This window comes from Triturus cristatus, chromosome 4_2, assembly GCF_964204655.1.
Source record: "Triturus cristatus chromosome 4_2, aTriCri1.1, whole genome shotgun sequence".
Classification (NCBI taxonomy): domain Eukaryota; kingdom Metazoa; phylum Chordata; class Amphibia; order Caudata; family Salamandridae; genus Triturus; species Triturus cristatus.
The window spans coordinates 8,917,951-8,937,841 of NC_140586.1; the positions used below are offsets into that span (position 1 = coordinate 8,917,951).

General features: G+C 46.0%; 1 protein-coding gene across 5 annotated transcripts in view; it reads left to right on the top strand.

Annotated features, from left to right (window-relative positions):
* Positions 1–19,891, top strand: part of STX18 (syntaxin 18) — a 485,190-nt gene that overhangs the window by 86,462 nt on the left and 378,837 nt on the right. For all 5 annotated transcript variants that reach the window (XM_085600230.1, XM_085600232.1, XM_085600233.1 and 2 more), the window contains exon 6: positions 4,543–4,658. In XM_085600230.1, coding sequence (XP_085456356.1) covers positions 4,543–4,658 — 116 coding nt within the window. The remainder of the gene's footprint in view (positions 1–4,542; positions 4,659–19,891) is intronic.

A 19,891-nucleotide genomic window follows, 5' to 3' on the forward strand; every position in this document is an offset into this window, starting at 1 on the left:
CTCCGTGGCATCCAGCTGCTGATAAAGCCAGAATAAAATGCTACGGTCTGGGGAACACACTTTAAAAATATCCTAAAACAAATAATTGGTTCTCTCTCAACCTTGGATGATAACTGCTTATTTGGGAAAAGGGGGCACAACGGCCCGTTGTGTCTACCTATAGCAGCCTATAACTTCTCCCCTTCCCTGACTGAGTGCTTGATTGTGCGATGTCATAATAGACTAGAGACCAAGCCTTCACGGCCTATCAGAATGTTTGAGTATGTGACGTCACAATGGGATTCTCCTGCGTCTTCACTATCCAGTCTGGGCACATTTGACGTCACAGTGAAACGCTCCAGTAAGAATGTTTGATTGTGCGATGTCATAATAGCCAAGAAGATCTAAAAGCCTTTCTGTCCTATTATGTTTGACTATGTGACGTCACAACTTGATCTCCTGCGTTTTAAGTATACTGTCTGAGTGTTTGTGACGCCACAGTGAAACGCTCCTCTGCTTTCACTATCCTGACAGTGTTCACGTGATGTCACACTGAACGCCAATCCTCCCCCTCCCCCGTCTTCCCTATCCTGAGTGAGTGCTTGATTTTGCGATGTCATAATAGACTAGAGACCAAGCCTTCACGGCCAATCACAATGCTTGATACTGTGACATCACAATAAATGGGTTGCCCTCCTGCCTTCACAGACCTAATACAGCGATTGATTGTGTAATGTCGGCAGCATCACTCTAGGTGTCATCAGTTGCAGAGAGTCCTTCTAGCTGCCTCATTCCCTGTGAGGTTCCTCTGACATGGAATCTGTAATAAATGTTTCAAATGTGCTCGTTTTCCTGTTGGTCCTAGAAATAATTCAGTGTGTTGTGTAGCTTCTTTGTGGCGCTGCGCACACCGGACCCTCTATCACACGCCTCTGCACAAGGTGATGGTCTCAAGTGCTAATGAAACAAGCATTTTAAATGCAATAGGTCTCGCCTTTGCGAGAGTTTGAGCTATTGGCATTGTAAATGACAATGCCTTTTATTTATGTGTTTTGAAAACCTGCAAGCGGTGTGTAAACACACACTTTGTACTTATAGTCGTTGTTTACAAGGCTGGCAGTAACTGCGCCTCTTTTACTGCCAGCTATTAGTACAAACTGCGTGTTTACGGACCGCTTACAGGTTTTCAAAACACATAAATAAAAGGCATTGTCATTTACAATGCCAATAGCTCAAACTCTCGCAAAGGCGAGATCTATTGCATTGCAAATGCTTGTTATAAATGATTTTAAAAGAACAATGGGGACTGCAAAAGTGTGCTTAAGGACACATGGTCAATGTCAAATCCAGGTTTGGTTTTATCAGGAGGGTGCTGGGGAAAGGAGGGTGGTATTTTGCGAAGTCCAATTATTATTCTTTTAATGGTGTCTGTTCTTATTGTAATGATTTTAATTAATCAAACAGTTAAACAATTCAATTCAATAGCATATATTTCATTGTCATGCTACCTTAGACTTCAAATTCTAGTTTTCTGTACATATCTCCCTATATGGCTTTCCGCTATGGTTGCTGATGGAGGCGGCTGCACTTCGAGTGTGCACACCTCTGTAGGCTTGCACATGTGGGATACCCTTGTACGCTACATTGTAGCCTCTCCTGCCTTTGTGTTTTCTGATGCTTGCAGCCCAGTGATGGGCTGTCCTTATGATCTCTACTCCCAGGAATGCCAGCAGGTTCGCCATTACTAACTTGGTATACGGAGCATCAGTGGGCCATTTTGACTGGTGAATTGTCGGTGAAATAAACACCAGTCTATTGTGAGCATGGGACAAGCAGGTGCATAATTCCCCAGGCCCGATGTTGGCTGCTACTGTGTAATGTATCTTGCATACATGTTGCCCTGTTCTAGTTCGGGTTTTGAGAGGGATATCCTGAGCTATAGTTACCACAATTCAAAATGGCGATCTTACAGTGCTTCAAAAAGCTGTCCACATAGCAATGTATACCTTTGAAGTACTAGCACATTGAATTGCACCACAACTGCCTAGATAAATAATCTAAATGACTACCCCTAAATGAACATGTTTCCACTCTTTCTACTAATTATTATGTACGCTGTGTGTTGGTATTAAAAATTGACCTATTCAATGGGTCCACCCAGTCGTGCTTGCCATTAATTCGCATATGTGGAGTTTGGACCTTCATTTCCAGATTCAGGGACTACTTTACAACCAGGAGGGTCATTAGGAAGTTCACCCTGCGGGAAGATGGACACCAGGATATAACAGAGAAACACACATGGAATATAGCACACAAGAGAAGCATAGCTTAATGTGCTTATATTAAGGCCGGGTGTACGAGTTGCACCACGTGCAATGCCTCACTTATCTGTGAATTTCACTTAGCGTCACAGTGGGGTGCATTTAGACAAAGAATTGTTTGGCTCAACCCACCAAAACCTATAAGAACACCTGTAAGTAAGATAAACTAGCAACACAGACCACGAAGTGGAAGCAGAGAAAAACATACTGGAGGCTTTTGGGAGTGACCAAAGAAAAGGCAGGAACTCACATGGGCCACATGCCATAGCAACTGAGATTGGGGCAGCGAAAATGGCGCAGCTATGAGGGGTGTGGTAGCAGAAGCCAAAATCGTGACTATTTGCACGGGAATGCATAAAGATTCATACTTCAATTGCCAGCATTTGGCGTTGGAGAACCAACTACATCCTTGAAATGCACCACTTGGGGCAGACCTTACCTATAGAAATGAAACGGCTGATAAACGAGTCCCTAGGGGATATGCTTAGCATGTTGAACTGTTCAGCTCAGAGAGAATACGAGAAGGAGCGTGTTCCAAGCATTCATGAGATTGGGCTTTGGTGGGTTTAATCTCAGAATATACGACCATAATATGGCTCCAAATAGACAGTTGGCAGATACTCAATCAACTACAAAGATGGAGTGTAATGAAGGATGAGGAGACTAAAAATAAAACCTCTTGCATGAACAAACTATCAAATGATATAAGAAGCGAGAAACGGTATGGAAGTGAAAAAATCATTGAGTGAATGTATGTTCCCTCACTCAGAAGCGTGTATGGCCGTTCAAGGGATCATAGCAGTAAGGGACCAGACACAAAGGAAATTTGAAGTAAAAGAGTTGACAATGACGACAGATATGATCACATCTAGGGAGATGTACATGATGGTTTTCCATCCCCAGCTACATATCAGAAGCTATTTGTAAAAATGCTAGATGACATAACATCCAAAGGTAAAGCATAGCTCTGATATATTAATTGAGAATTCATAACCAAAGACCTGTAGTAGGAGAAATTAAGCCAGCACTCAAACTTCCTATAAGTTAAACTCTGTACATGGTGACTCATAACTCTGTTAGGCCAGCAAATATCATCTCTGAGCTATTGTCCGTGTAATCAGGTTAATCAAACAAGTGGAAAAGGTGATAGTTCTCTGTCCACACCTGAATATCAAGTGTTAAATGTCATGAAATTATCCAGTACCTCTGTTGAAACTCTAGCTTTGTAGCTTAGGCAGATCAGTGCCTACTGAGAAGGTTGAATTGAGTAATACTGATAAGAATGCTTATTGGATGTAATTTACTGAACAAACTGAGATGGAAGAATTGGGGCAATGAGGGGCGACCAGCCTACCCAGAAATGTGCAGTTGACTATAATAGATTGCCAAAGAGCACACACATTGCTGAACAGGAAGGGATGATAAGGAAGCTATGTATGTGCTAATAGGACAGGCTAATAAGGAAAACTCTGCACCCCCAACCAGCACTAAAATCAAAAACAGTTCAAGCGTTACTCACACACTTAGCCTTCCATGCAAGAGATGAAGGTCAGCCCCTGCCCTGGTTTAAAGGATAAACGGACTCCACTGTTTTTGCTGTTCTAGCCAGAACTCCAGACACTTCCACACATAGAACTGCCAGTTAAATGCCAGGGTAAAGTGCAGCTTTTTTGACATGTCTAGACCGTGAAAATGTTCTGTCAAATCCTAAATCTGCAGGTTCAAGTTAGTTGTTTACACCACTTTTGCTGTGTCATTTCACCATCAACTCCTGTTCTCTGAAATGTTCATTGCCAAACTTGAAATAAAGCAACAAGGTGATGGATGGAATGCTTGAATTAATCTCAGCCATTGGCAATCGCTCTGGGCCTGATTCCAATCCATTGTTTTCCGCCCACCATGCAATCTGTTTGGACCCAGACGTATGCAAATCAGTCTTGGCCCTGCTCCAATGGGTCTAGTCCAGCCTGACTGCCAAGCCAAGTCCTCTCTGAACTGGGCAACCTAGGACCGTTTTCATCCTTATTATGGGCTTTTCAGCCAGGTGCATGATTCCAGTGGCACAGTGAGCATAACAAATCCCTATAAAAGCAGTGCATTTAGTTATGCAAATGCTCTTGTACACCTTTCTTCCTCTACCATGCTAAGTGCATATCCTTAGTAATTTTATTATTAACATGATGAATATAAGGATCTGAAGACAAACCTAGAAATCTTTAACTTAACATTTTTCTATTTGTAGGTCCAGACTTCAGCCAGAGCAGAGCAACAAGTCTAGAACAGCACCTTCACCTGAGAAAGTATTGGTTAACCCAACAGACCCAGGCGAAGAAATGAACTTTGACGGGGATGCCACAGGTCAGAATAAAACCAACTGTTGAGCTAGTTAGTGTTCGTCAGTCAAAGCTCAACTTTCTATTAAAAAGTATCCCTGAAACCTCTGTTATTTACAGCTTTTGAATCTTCGGCTCTATGAAACTTATTGCGGCGAGACTTCTAATTAAAATGCATTTTGTTTCAATCTTCATAATTAAAACTGCCTACTACTAGGATGTGTGTACGCAGATGGCTACACCGATGTTGCATTTACGAAGAGCCGTGCACAAATGAAGGTTTCTTCAATCTTTTAGTTCCAGGTATTGGTGTCATATGAATACGTTTCAAGTAACATATCCTACAAGGAATTACAGTGTTCGAGGCATGTGTGCTGTAGATACACATGCTTTGCATACTCCTGTCATCTAGTGTTGGATCCGGATGTTTGCAAGTTGTTATTCTTCAAAGAAGTCTTTTCCAGTCATGAGGTAAAGTGACACCTCCTTTTGTAGATAGTGTGCATGGGCATCAACTCCATTGTTAGATTGTTTTCTTTCCGCCATCGGGTTTGGATGTGTATTGCTGTGCTCCGGTTCGAATCCGTTTTACGGGTTCCCCTCGGTGCGCTATCCACTGTACCCTCGACGGTATTGTCATCGTACACGTTTTCCTATTTTCTGTGTATCGAATCGATCGTGAACTCTCCATTTTCGGTTGAAAACATCGTGGGCGGCCTTCGGGCCTAGCTGTGTCAGTACAGCCTTCTGCCAATGTAACTAACTCCATTTCAGTTTTGTCCTCCGTGCCACTCCAAATAGCCTCGCACCGACCTACATAAAGTCTGCAGCTTGTGCCTCTCACCGGAGCACAAGGAAGAAGATTGTGAGGATTGTCGGTCGTTCCGATCGAAAAACACTCCACGGGATTGTCGGGCTCGACGATAAGAAATGCAGCGACAAAGCATCCAACATACTCCGGATATCTTCGGAGAAGAATCCGAACAAGAAGAGGTCGAAGAGTCTGCAGCGGAAGAGGAAGCAGCCTTCTCTATCCCAGAATCGGATTTCGAGCGAGAAATAGAGTTGGAGTCCGAAGACGTGCCACCGGGACAGGGTGCCGTGAGTACTAAAGCCCCTTTACCCCACAAGCTCTCTTTGACCAAACATAAGGCTTCGGCACCACCTCTTCCTTTGGGCCATGGTCGGCACCGAGACAATGTTTCTGACTCCCCGCCCTCGGGCCCTGCACCGAAACAAACAGTCAAGCCTTCTAGCTCGGGATTGAGTTGAGACAAACCGTCTTCGGAACCGAAACCTTCCTCTCCGAAAGGCAAGGCCAGTTCGGAACTGAAACTTTCTGCACCGAAGGAAAAAAATGACGAGCGGTTCGGCAAAGAAACATTTTTGCACAATGAAATCGAAATAGGGCCTTCCAAAGCCTCTCGAACCGATCCTGGACCTTATGAAAGAGAAGTTAGACCCTAAGGAGAAAACAATCTACATCAATCCAGATACTGGACTTATTTTGGCAAAAACACCTTCAAATAGGAAAGTCAGTTCAGAGGACACTGGTTATAAGATTCCTCTCAAGAAGAAGGTGGACTTGGCTGCAAGGACTATTCGCCCTAATCCACATTTCTCTCTACCTCCACCATCTTCACTGTGAGAAGTTGGCCTGGTATATGCTGTCCACTGATTAAAGTGGGTACCTTGCACCATGCCAAACAACCCCAATGATGTATGAGGTCAAAGACAACCTTTAAAAAGCCGTCCTAGTGGTAGCTGCGGAGAGCAGCCTTCATACTTAATCTTGAAGGAATGTAAAGCCGCTTGTTTTACCAGAATATCACCTCCTGAATGACTAAATGAAAGGAGAACCACACAGTAGTTATATAAAAATATGTATTTATCAATATAACACTCTCTACTATCCTCTACACAAGGTTAGAACACAAAGCACACAATACGAGATCAATAGAACAGTTGTAAGTAGCACAATACACTATGGGCTCCAGGAGGAGTCAAACCATATACTAAAATAGTGGTATAACAATCACAACTTGAGTCAAGACATGGTCTGGTACACGTAGAATCGCTGGGACCCCAAGGAACCACCCAAGGTGAGTAAAGAGGGATCCCATGGAGGACGGGTGCAGTGTGCTAACACGACCGCGTGCTCCGTACAATTCTATGGGGAAGTCGCAATTTTAAAGTTTAAGGACCCTTCTAGGAGGACTTCGGGCAAACCTGTTGGAACTTAAGAGGTTGGAGAGCCACCCCACCTGTGGATACCGTAGTACCCGAGTTAGCTATCCCAGAGGAGCCGGGTGCATAGGTCTGGAAGTGTCGGAAACCGCAGTTGGTCTCAATGGAGGGCTGTGAAGAAGTACTGCTGCCATGAAGCTGAAAAGGGTCCGGTGGAATCCAAGCCTGAATTCTGGAAGGAAGGAACCTGAAAGCAGAGGGGGCAGAGTCTGGGTCACTTCAGAGTGACCAGGGGCTCGGTAGACGAATGTCCACCGATGTCAGGTGTGAAGAAGGGATGCTTGACTCTGCAGCCACGAGGACCAGGAGATGCCGACGACTACCAGGAGCCGGATGCGAGCTGTCCTACGAAGGGTGTTGAGTGCTGAACGGGTCGGTGTCCGGGTGGAGCACCAACAAGCCTTGGCAAAAGCAACCCACACAGGAAGGTCAAGCAGGTTACGTTGTGGACTAACCAGGTCCAGGGAACTCACCAAGCAGGGGGGAGTCAGGGCATGTCTGGAGCAACCAGGAAAGTCCAACAGAAATCAAGACGACCCTCCGGAGGACCCACAGGCCGAATGACAAGGAATCGCGAGGGGACCTCGAGCAAGATTGCAAAGTACCAGCCCACAGAGCCCTTGGTGCGAGGAGGCCAGAGTTCTTTGGTGCAAATACTGCTCGGGTCAGGACTACACGGAGTCCAATGCACAAGCTCGGGAATCACCAACAAGCATATGGAACTGCAAATGGACGCGGTGCACAGAGGTTCAGGTTATGCAGTCCCCACCAGGGATACTGGCCTCGAACTTTGCTTAGAGGTCAGATCACCCTCAGGGACCTTCAAAAACTCACCTCCTGTGTTGCTGAAATCTTCAGAGTCCGCAGGAGCTCGGGAGCAGCAAACCGGTCAGTTGCGTTGAGTTGCCTGCTAGTCCAGGGGAGTGACTCCTTAACTCCAAGGGAGATTCTTCAGTTGTTCTTAGTGTGCCACAGTTCCTGCATGGAGCCTGTATGGAGCAAGGGCACAGACCAAGCTTTGGACGGAGAGTGGGACGAAGTCGGGTCCAGTCCAAGTCCAGCGAAGTTCAGAGTGTCCAGACGTTCGAAGGTCAGTGGTTTCTACTTGTAGAATCTTGTCCATTTAAAATCTAAAGTGTTACAGCCAGGTAAGCCCCTTTGTACCCACGGGAGAGGGTTGGACAGATTCGGGGGAGCCTCTGAGGTGAGGGTCAGGACAGAGGGGTAGTTACACCCATGTCCATTGTCCAGTTTCGCGCCAGAGCAGGAGCCATCGTTGAGCTGGACTATGCACAGGGACACCAAATGTGCCCCCAGTGCAGACTTTCAGGCACTCTCAGAGTGCACCCACCCAGACCAATACACTAAACTCTGTCTGGGAGGTGGTCACACCTCCCTGTGACAGGATGCCTATTGTGCTGCCTTCCTCTGCTCGAGCTTGGCTCAGCAGCAGTAGGGCAGAAATGTGTCTCTGGTCGACAACATCCATTTTGTGCTGTTCGGGTCGAGAAGGCTGGCACCGGATAGACCACTGACCCCATGAAACTTGCTTCAGAAGGGTGGAATCGTACCTCCCACACCAATGTGCAGATATGATTCCAAGATGTTTGATACCAAACACGATATGTTTCTAAGCAGCCGGTTTCGTGATAGCATTTACCACGAGATTATAATGCACCTCTACCTATATGTCCGGCTGAGTCACAGACAACCAAGGAGAATGGTCTCCAAAGGCTGCAGGGAGGCTCTGCCCATGCATGGGCACCCTGTCACTAAACACTCAGCACACTGCCTTCAGGATTGATAAGGCCTGCTATAGGGGTGACTTATACGTTTTAAGTGTAGTGACCTATAGATATAGTGAACCTATATCTAAAGTAAGTGGTGCAAGCACCAGCTTACACAGGTTGCAGTAGCAGACCTGTAGTTCCATTTTGCATGGTTTCTCATAGGTGGCATAATACATGCATCAGCCCATGGGAGGCCTCTGGGGTACCTATGCCCTGGGTATATGGGTACTATATACTAGGGACTTATGAGGGTACCCCAGTATCCAATCTGGAGTGTACCAAAGTACACGTGTAACAATTTAAAGGAGAAAGCAGGTAGACTGAGGTCCTGATTAGCAGGATCCCATTTAGAGTAGTCAAAAACAGTGCAACATCAAGCAAAAAGTGGAGGTAACCATAAGAACCAGATCCTACTTTCCTACATTTACCACTACCACAATTGCCAGACTCAGATCCTCTACTCCTAACACCTCAGGGGTCTCCTCATACACAGCCTGATATAGAAGATGATTGACAACAGTCATTTACCAGTAGATCCATGGGATGACTATAATATTGATCCACCCATGGATAATGATCCAGATTTGTATCCTGCCAAGCCACCACCTCTTGATAATAATGTAGCTTATCAAGAGCTAATTACAAGAGCAGCAGCTTACCATGGGGTTACATTATAGAAAGAATCTTTAGAAAAATACTTTTCATTTGACACACTAGGTTCTACACATAGGACAAGTCAGAGTCTACCTATGGTAAAGGGCATGATGAAACATGCAGATGAAATATTTAAGGACCTTGTTCGTACCCGCATTCTAACAACTGGGGTTGACAAAAATATAAATCCCCACCATCTGATCCTAATTTTATTAAGGGACAGTTCCCTTTAGACTCGCTAGTCTCTAATGCTTGTAAGAGAACAAACTCACAGACCTCTGCAAATGCACCTCCCTCAGACAAAGAGTCTAAATTGATTGATGCATTGGGTAAAAGGGTGGCTGCTCAAGCCGCTAACCACTGGCATATTGCCAGCACACAGGTCCTACTATCTAGGTATGATAGGGCACACTGGGACGACATGGAAGAACTATTTCAATACCTCCCAGAAAAACTCAATAAGAAAGCACTAGAGTTAGTACAAGAAGGCAAACTCATATCCAATTCCTCTATTAGATGTGCTTTGGATGCTGCTGACACTGCAACAAGGGGAATAACACCAGTATTCTCCTACGGCAACATGCTTGGCTTAGAATCTCAGGTTGTAAGCCTGAGGTTCAGCAGTCTATTTTAAATTCCCCTTGTAATAAACATCTCTTTGGACCTTAAGTAGATGAGGCCCTAGCAAAAATTAAAATGGACGCAGACGTGGCGAAGTCCATGGGAGCGCTTCAGTCCCCATCAAACAGAGGCTCCTTTCGCTACTCTTTTTATAGAGAAGGATTCATAGGTACATCCTCGGACCCTAATGCTTCCACCTATAAGTCAAACCCTCAACCTTCTACCTCTAGACGTTTCTATAGAGGAGGATACAGCGGAAACAAATTCAAGGGTCGGGGTAAGAGCACGTCAATGCGTAACTCCCCTTTTCCCAATAAGCAGTGACTTGCCAACATTTCGCTCTGACCATTTGACACCTGTCACAGGAAGACTTTAACATTTTCTCCCCATTAGGCAATCCGCAACATCAGACAAATGGGTACTAGACATTATCCAACATGGTTATTGCCTGGAGCTCACCAACAATCCTCCAATGTTCAACCTTGCACTCACAAACTCTCGTCGGAGCACCTACAGCTCCTCAAACAAGAGGGACAAGCTTTTTTAATAAAAGGAGCCATAGAACCAGTTCCATTACAGTGTCGAGGTTCAGGGGTTTACTCTCTGTACTTTCTAATCCCCCAAAAAGGACGGCTCCTTAAGACCTATTTTAGACCTCAGGATGTTAAACCTGTACATACTGTCAGAACATTTCCATGTGGTTACGCTTCAATAAGGACTTCCACTTCTACAGCAAGGTGATTGTATGCCCACACTGGACTTAAAAGATGCATACTTTCACATTCCGGATCACCCAGCAGATTTCCTGCTATCACAAATCTGAGATATTTGCAAACACTATCAGTTCAAGGTACTCACATTCATAGTAACTACTGCTCCCAGAGTGTTCACAAAATGTTTAGCAGTAGTGGCAGCTCATCTCAGAAGACAACAAATTCATGTCTTCCCATTTCTAGATGATTTGGCTCGTCAAATCCAGCACACACCAAAAGTGTTTACAACACACTCGGACTACATTGGACCTACTCCACCAATTGGGTTTCATTGGCCATACGCAAAAGTTTATTCTTCAGCCTTTGCAGATGCAGTCCTATCTGTGAGCAACTCTAAACACACACACAGCTTTAGTCTCTCCGAATGCAGTCAGAATTCAAAATAATCAAACTCTGTTACTACAGTTTCAGACCAACCAATGCTTACCAGTCAGGACTTTCATGTAACAGCTAGGAATGATGGCATCATGCCTTGCAATAGTACCTAACATGCATCCCCTACAACAATGCTTAGCTTGTCAGTGGAATCAGTCTCTGGGTCAATTAACAGATCCAGTGTAGGTAGACAGACTTACCCACTTATCAAAAGGGCGGCCTTTTATCGACCCTGTTCCACAGATAGTGCTAACAGCAGACTAATCTCTCACAGGTTGGGGTGCCCATCTCCACAATCTGACAATTCAAGGACTATGGCACAGCAAGCACAAAAGTCTTCACATCAACTATCTAGAGCTTCTAGCTGTGTATCTAGCACTGAAAGCTTTTCAGTCTCACCTCATAGGGAGAGTTGTCTTAGTCCCCACGGACAATATGACAGCTATGTACTATGTACAAAAATGGGGAAATACACACTCTGCACCTGCATGCCTCTCTCAGACCATTTCGCATTGGGTAATACATCACAGAATTCATCTTCTAGCAGAGCACCTCCCAGGAGTGAACAATCATATTGCCGACCTCCTCAGCAGAATGCGGCAACAAATACACGAGTGGGAACTTCATTGCCAAGTTCTCCTTCCATACTTTCAAGAATGGGGAATCCCACAAAAAGATCTGTTCGCCACAGTAGACAACTCGAAATGCTCGAAACTTCGCCTCCAGGTTCCCACACCCTCTGTCCAAGGGCATATCAGGGATATTTGCCTACCCTTTTCCACCTCTCCCTCTCCTTCCATTTCTGGTTCAGAAACTGAGGCAAACATAGCTCACACTGATTTTAGTGGCCCCCAGATGGGCCCGTCAACCATAGTTCACCACACTCTTGGAAGTATCAGTGGTTCCACATCAAAAGCTGCATCTCAATTCCAGCCTTCCCACTCAGAACCATGGAGAAATTAGTCGCCCAAACCCCAAGGAGCTCAATCTAGCGATTTGGCTCCTGAAGTCGTAGAGTTTGGATACTTAAATACACCACTAGACTGTATGACTATTCTTAAAGAAGCAAGAAAGCCTACCACCAGAACATGTTATGCAGCAAAATGGAAAGATTCGTTGTATATTGAAACAACAATATTGATCCGTTAAATGCCTCTATCCAAAATATTATTTGTTACCGGTTGCATCTACAGCAAGCTGGTCTAGCTTACACATCTATTTGATTGCACCTTGCAGCAGAAGCCGCATATTTGCAAAACAGACAATATTTGTCTTTGTTCAAGGTTCCAGTAATTAAATCCTTTATGAGGAACTTAAAAGAGTAATTCCACAAGAGTAACTCCTGCACCAGTTTGCATTCTGAACATTGTACTTAAAAGACTCATGGGTCCACCTTTTGAGCCATTACACAATTGTCTATTACAGTTTCTTTCGTGGAAGGTTGCCTTCCTCATTGCTATCACTTCATTAAGGAGAGTTTGTGCGCTACAACATTAACCTTAGAAGAATCCTTTTTTCAGCTTCATAAAGATAGAGTAGTTCTTCGAACCAACCCAAAATTCCTTCCAAAAGTGGTTTCTGCTTTTCATATCAATTAATCAGTTGAGCTACCTGTGTTCTTCCCTCAACCTGGTTCAGTAGCAGAAAGAGCTTTTCACATACTTGATGTCAGAAAATCTTTACTGTACTTTATTGAAAGGATAACAGATTTTCGTAAGACAAAGCAACTGTTTGTTGCATTTGCTACACCTCACAAAGGCAATCCTATCTAAATCTGGTATTTCAAGATGGATTGTTAAATGCATTCAAACTTGCTATGTTAAAGCTTAAGCAACTTTATCTATACCTCCTAGAGCACATTCCACTCATAAAATAGGAGCATCTATGGCCTTTTTAGGTGACTTTCCTATAGCTGACATCTGTAAAGCAGCAACATGGTCCACACCCCACACATTTACCAAACAATATTGTATGGATGTGCTAGCACGTCAACAAGCCAATGTAGGCAAGCAGTGTTAACCCCTTCTGTGCCCGCCCCTTTCCCCGCCCTGTGCCGGCCGTTGAATTAGCGGGCGGGGTCTATGACGAGCTGGACTCGTCATGGGCGCAGCGCCACCGCGGCCCATGACGAGTCCAGCTCGTCATGGGCACTGAAGGGGTTAAAGACACTTTTTCAAACAACTGCAACAGCTACCGGTTAGCCACCACTTTGGGCGAATACTGCTATATATTCTACACAAAGCATGTGTATCTACAGCACACATCCCTGGAACGGATTATGTTACTTACCCAGTAAGAATCTGTTCTTGGCATGTAGAGCTGTAGATTCACATGCACCCTCCCACCTCCCCGGGCACCTGTAATTGTTGCATTTTTCATTATTTACACTACATACACATTGACATTATTGTACTACACTCACTCCATTCCCACCCTCTTGCAGGAAAACAATCTAACAATGGAGTCTATCGTCATGCGCACTATCATCGAAAGGATGAGTCACTTTACCTCGTGACTGGAAAAGATTTCTTCGGAGAAAAACAACTTGCAAACATCTGGACCTTACGTTTGAAAGGCTGAAATGCAAAGAAAGTCAATTGGTAATAACACTTGTTCTACTAGTCTTTGTTCCCCTAAGTCTCCCGCTAAAAATGGTACTTCACTAGTGTGGGTAGGCCTAGTGCTTGCAACAGGAAACGGCCCAAAACGCAACGTGGACAAACAAATCCTTTTTGTTTGCAAAGTGCCTAGCTCTGGATTTTGAACCCTAGTTCAGCCGACACCTAGGGAGACTTAGCAAACGTGTACATTTTTTAAAACTAGACACCCAGAGGAATCCAGGATGGGGTGATTTGAGTGGCTCTCACCAGTTTGTTACCCAGAATCCCTTGCAAACCTTGAACTTTGTAAAAAAAAAATCAAAAAAAAAAATCATTTTAATTACATTTCTGTGATGGAAAGTTCTGGAATATACATGGATCCACAAAATTCCACCCACCCTACATCCCCCAAAGTCTTCTGATAAGAATGGTACCTCACTTGTGTCGGTAGGCTTAGTACCCGTGGCAGGGAAGGGCCCAAAACGTATTGTGGAGACATCAAAATTACCTATGTTACTTATGTTTAATATAGCGCACAAATCCCCCGGGGACATCTCGGTGCGGTTACGGAAACAAGTATCAGTGGAGGGGGAAATGTTTCAGACTAGATAAGATTTGAGTAGTTTTCTGAATTTACAGTAGTTCGAACAAGAGTGAACATGAAGTGGAAGCTTATTCCAGTAATGGGGAGCGAGTTAAGGAAAAGCCTTTCCTCCGCTGCGAGTCAGCCAAATGCGAGGAACGCACAGTAAGGCTTTATAGCGAGATCTTAGGCTACGACCCGGTGTGTATGCTTTAATTTTCATCAGAGAAATGTCAGGATTTTTCTTTTTTTTTTTTAGAATTCTTTTTATTGAACATTCAAGAGAGAACAAAAAGATCATGTTACACAATCGGTCAATCATTCCCAAGCCGTTTAGCACAGCGTCCCCAACCGGCAGGAGTAATATAGAGTGATTTTTCGTACATCTTTGCGACAGTTACCATTTGTTAAGTTCATGGCGTTAATGGTTCGTCAGGGGTGGGAACACATGGGGGTTCACACACATTTCCACAATATAATTATAAAGTTTCAGGTTTGCAAGGGATTCTGGGTAACAGAACCTGGGGAGAGCCACACAAGTCACCCCTTCTTCGATTCCCCGGGGTGTCTAGTTTAAAAAAATGTGTAGGTTTGCTAGGTTTCCCTAGGTGCCGGCAGAGCTAGGGTTCAAAATCCACAGCTAGGCACTTTGAAAAAAAGAGGTCAGTTTTCATTGTAAAAATGTGGTGTGTTGTGTCCAAGTTGTGTTCTGGCCCGTTTTCTGACGCGGGCACTAGACCTACCCACACTAGTAAGGTACCATTTTTATCTGAAGACTTTGGGGAATGCGGGGTGAGTGGAATTTTGAGGATCTGTGCAGATTCTAGAGCCTTCTTTCACAGAAATGTGAGGAAAATTAGTTTTTTGGCAAAGTTTGAGGTCTGCAAGGGATTCTGGGTAACAGAACCTGGGGAGAGCCACACAAGTCACCCCATCCTGGATTCCCCTTGGTGTCTAGTTTTCAAAAATGTAAATGGGAGCTGGGGGCATTGGTATGCCCATAATGGGCTGCCCCCACCCCTACGTATAAAAAAGCCAGCGTAATCTCTTGTGCCTAGTGGGCTCTCTGCGCCCCGGGGGGAAGGGGGGTGGTGGCATATCAGGGTCTATGGCCACATCTGCCTCCTGGGGGGGGTTGGGGGGGGCAGAAAAGCTGTGGCAATTTTTTTGGGGTGGGGGTATTGGCATGCCCATTTTGGCCAGCCCCCACCCCCTGCGTATAAAAAAATAATAATCCCTGGTGCCTAGTGGGCTTTGCCCCCATCTGTCTCCCGGTGGGGGGCAGAAAGACTTTGGCAATTTATTTGGGTTGGGGCATGGGCATGCCCATTCTGAGCAGCCCCCACCCCTACGTGTAAAAAAATAAGAAGAAATCCTGGTGCCTAGTGGGCTTTCCTGGGGGGCAGGAAGACTTTGGCCTTTATTGGGAGGAAGGGCTGCCCTCACACCTGACCTAAAAAATAGGAATCCCTGGCATCTAGGGTGCTTTCTGACCCCGCTGGGGGGGGGGCGTATTGGGAGCTTCTGCCCCCCAAAGGGCAGAAAGACTGATCATGCCAGTTTCTGTGGGGTAAGCAAAGGCCCCTGCCCAAGGGGCCGGTCCCCCCCCTTTCCTGGTGCCTAGTGGGTAAATCCCTGCTTGGGGATCGCTCTCCTGAGGGCTGCCTTCAATGCCCTCATAGAACGTGCTGCAGCCAATCATGGAGTGCAACTCCACTCTGACACAGTTGAGGACGACTTCTTGGTGGACACTTTCACCTCCTCCGAGAGAACTGTCAAGACTTTGCCCATGTTGAAAGGTGTTCTCAAGCCAGCAAAGGACATTTTCAAGGAAACAACCAGGGCACGGGTGCTAAACCCCAGGATTGAAAAAAAATACAAACCTGCGCCCGGGGACCCTATGTACATTAGAGGTCAGTTACCTCTGTACTCCATGGTGGTTGCTAACGCTCGCAAACGAGCCCACTCGCAAACAACAGGTGATGCTCCTCCCCCAGATAAGGAGTCCAAAGTGCTGGAGACCTCAGGCAAGAGAATTGCAGCTCAAGCAGCAAACATCTGGCGCATTGCCAATACACAGGCCCTCCTGGCTCGCTATGATCGTTCACACTACGACACGCTAGAGTCACTACTCCAGCATCTGCCAGACGAATACAAAGAGGCAGCGGAGCTCCTCATCAGAGAGGGACAACTTCTTACCAACGCATCCATTAAGTGCGCACTAGATGCTGCCGACAACATGTTACGACGACACGCTTGGTTAAGAATCTCCGCATTCAAACCAGAGATTCAAAACAACATCCTAAAACAGCCAGTCAACCCCGACTACTTATTCGGACCAGAAGTTGACACCACCTTAGAAAAAATAAAAAAGGACACTGACACTGCAAAGTCAATGGGGGCTCTGCAAACGCAGACATTTCGTAGTGGCTCCTTTCGTCGCCCCGGGAATAGGGGAGCAGCTAGAGGACAGGGGTCACAGCAGCAATACACTAAAGGGGGCACACAGAGTACCTACGATAAAAACAACAGAGGTGGATATCGTGGCTCCAGCACCAAGGGCAGAGGACGCGGTTACGGCAACACCAGGTCCTCACCCAAGAACAAACAGTGACGCCCTCTCCCTTCCCCCCGACCACATAACACCTGTCGGGGGGAGACTCCAGCGGTTCCTGTCCACGTGGAAAACCATCACCACGGACAGGTGGGTCAGGGATATTATCCAGCACGGTTATTGTCTCGAATTAACCTCCACTCCACCCACAATACCGCCAAAGCACCGTCCTATGTCCGCAGAGCACTTAGCATTATTGCAGCAGGAAGTGCTAAGTATGCTGCAAAAAGGTGCAATGGAGGTCGTGCCCGTCAACCAGCAGGGGACAGGGGTGTACTCCCTGTACTTCCTAATCCCAAAAAAGGACGGGTCGCTCAGACCTATACTAGACCTGAGACCCCTCAACCACTACATTCTGTCGGAGCATTTTCATATGCTCACCCTACAGCAGGTTCTCCCGCTGCTCAGCCAGGGAGACTTCCTAGCCACACTAGACCTCAAAGATGCGTACTTCCACATACCCATCCACCCGTCACACAGGAAATATCTCAGGTTCACTATTCAGGGACAGCACTATCAATTCAAAGTCCTCCCCTTCGGCGTGACAACAGCACCCAGGGTTTTTACCAAGTGCCTAGCTACAGTGGCTGCACATCTACGGCGACGACACATTCACGTCTACCCTTACCTGGACGACTGGCTTGTTCAGGCAAAGTCAGCCCAGCAATGTGCCAGCCACATGTCCCTCACCATTCACCTTCTTCACAGTCTGGGATTCTCACTAAATTACCCAAAATCACATCTACAACCCGCACACGTACAACAGTACCTGGGCGCGACCATAGACACTCTGGCAGCCACAGCTCAGCCAAATTTAGTGAGGATCAACAGCATGCAACTGCTGATCTCAAAGTTCAAACCACAACACTCCCTTCCTGCGAGAGTGTTCATGCAGTTGATAGGCATGATGGCCTCCTGCATTTTCATAGTCCTGCACGCGAGACTACATATGCGCCCGCTTCAGGAGTGCTTAGCACGTCAATGGAATCAGGCTCACGGGCAAATAAAAGACCTAGTGTTGGTGAGCGGTCGGGCATACAACTCTCTGCATTGGTGGAATCCACAAAACCTTTGCAAGGGCCGACCATTCCAAGAGCCTATTCCACAAATAATACTGACAGCGGACGCCTCTCTCCAGGGATGGGGAGCTCATGTACTCAGTTACACAGTGCAGGGACTATGGACGACACAACAAAAGAAGATGCACATCAACGTTCTCGAACTGATGGCAATCTTCCTCGCCATGAAGGCATTCAAAGTACACTTGTGCAACAAAGTCCTGTTGATCCGGACGGACAACATGACTGCCATGTACTACATACAAAAGCAGGGAGGAACACACTCTCCACAATTGTCTCACCTGGCTCCGAGCATGTGGAAGTGGGACATTCAGAGGAACATATTCCTCATGGCGGAACACCTCCCCGGCAAGGACAACCAGATGGCGGATCTGCTCAGCAGACACAGCCACCAGATGCACGAGTGGGAGCTACACCCATCAGTACTCCAACCGTACTTCCAACAGTGGGGTCATCCAGAGATAGACCTATTCGCCACAAACGAAAACGCAAAATGCCAAAGCTTTGCCACCAGGTTCCCACATCCACAATCGCAGGGCAATGCGATATGGATGAACTGGTCCGGCAGATTTGCGTACGCTTTTCCCCCAGTGGCATTAATACCGCTGGTGGCACGCAAACTGCGACAGCACTTACTGACACTCATCCTAGTTGCTCCAACGTGGGCGCGCCAGCCATGGTACACCACCTTTCTGGAACTTTCCGTGGTGCCGCATCAAAGGCTGCGGATAAAACCTGCACTCCTAACGCAGAGCCATGGCGAAATTCAGCACCCAGATCCGCAACAGCTGAACCTGGCAATCTGGCTCCTGAAGTCTTAGAGTTTGGCTACCTAAACCTGCCACCTGACTGTATGGAGATCATCAAGGAGGCCAGGAGACCCACTACCAGAGCTTGCTATGCAGCTAAATGGAAGAGGTTTGTCATTTACTGCACCCACAATGACATCAACCCGCTAGACTCATCCATTCAAAACATAATCTGTTACCTCTTACACCTATACCGATGCAATCTGGCATACACCTCAATACGCATCCATTTGACCGCAATAGCAGCCTATCTCCAGAACAGGCAGCACCTCTCTTTATTCAGAGTGCCTGCCATCAAAGCTTTCTTGGAGGGACTTAAACGAGTAATTCCCCCAAGACACCCACCAGCACCAGTGTGGAACCTCAACTTGGTCCTCACCAGACTAATGGGTCCACCCTTCGAACCTCTCCACTCATGTGAGATTCAATTCCTCACCTGGAAAGTAGCTTTCCTAGTAGCAATCACTTCGTTAAGAAGAGTTAGTGAACTCCAGGCACTAACCATTCAAGAGCCATTCATACAGGTTCACGCAAACAGGGTCGTACTGCGTACCAACCCCAAATTCATGCCTAAAGTAATATCGCAGTTCCACATGAATCAAACTATTGAACTGCCTGTTTTCTTTCAGAATCCACAAAATGTCGCTGAAAGAATGCTCCATACACTAGATGTAAATAGGGCCCTCATGTACTATATAGACAGAACTAAAGACTTTAGGAAGACAAAACAACTTTTCGTTGCCTTTTCTCCACAACACAAAGGCAACGCCATCTCCAAAGCAGGTATAGCCAGATGGATCGTTAAATGTATTCAAATTTGCTATCAAAAGGCTAAACGCACATTAACGATTCCCCCACGAGCCCACTCAACACGTAAGTTAGGGGCGTCCATGGCTTTCCTGGGAAACATTCCTTTACAGGAAATATGTAGAGCAGCCACATGGTCCACTATACATACATTTACCAAACACTACTGTGTAGATGTACACTCAAAACAGCAGGCAGCTGTAGGACAGGCTGTTCTCAAAACTCTTTTTCAGACTGCTGCAGCTGGCACTGGTAGCCGCCGCTAATAGGAGGTACTGCTATGTATTCTATGCACAGATATGAATT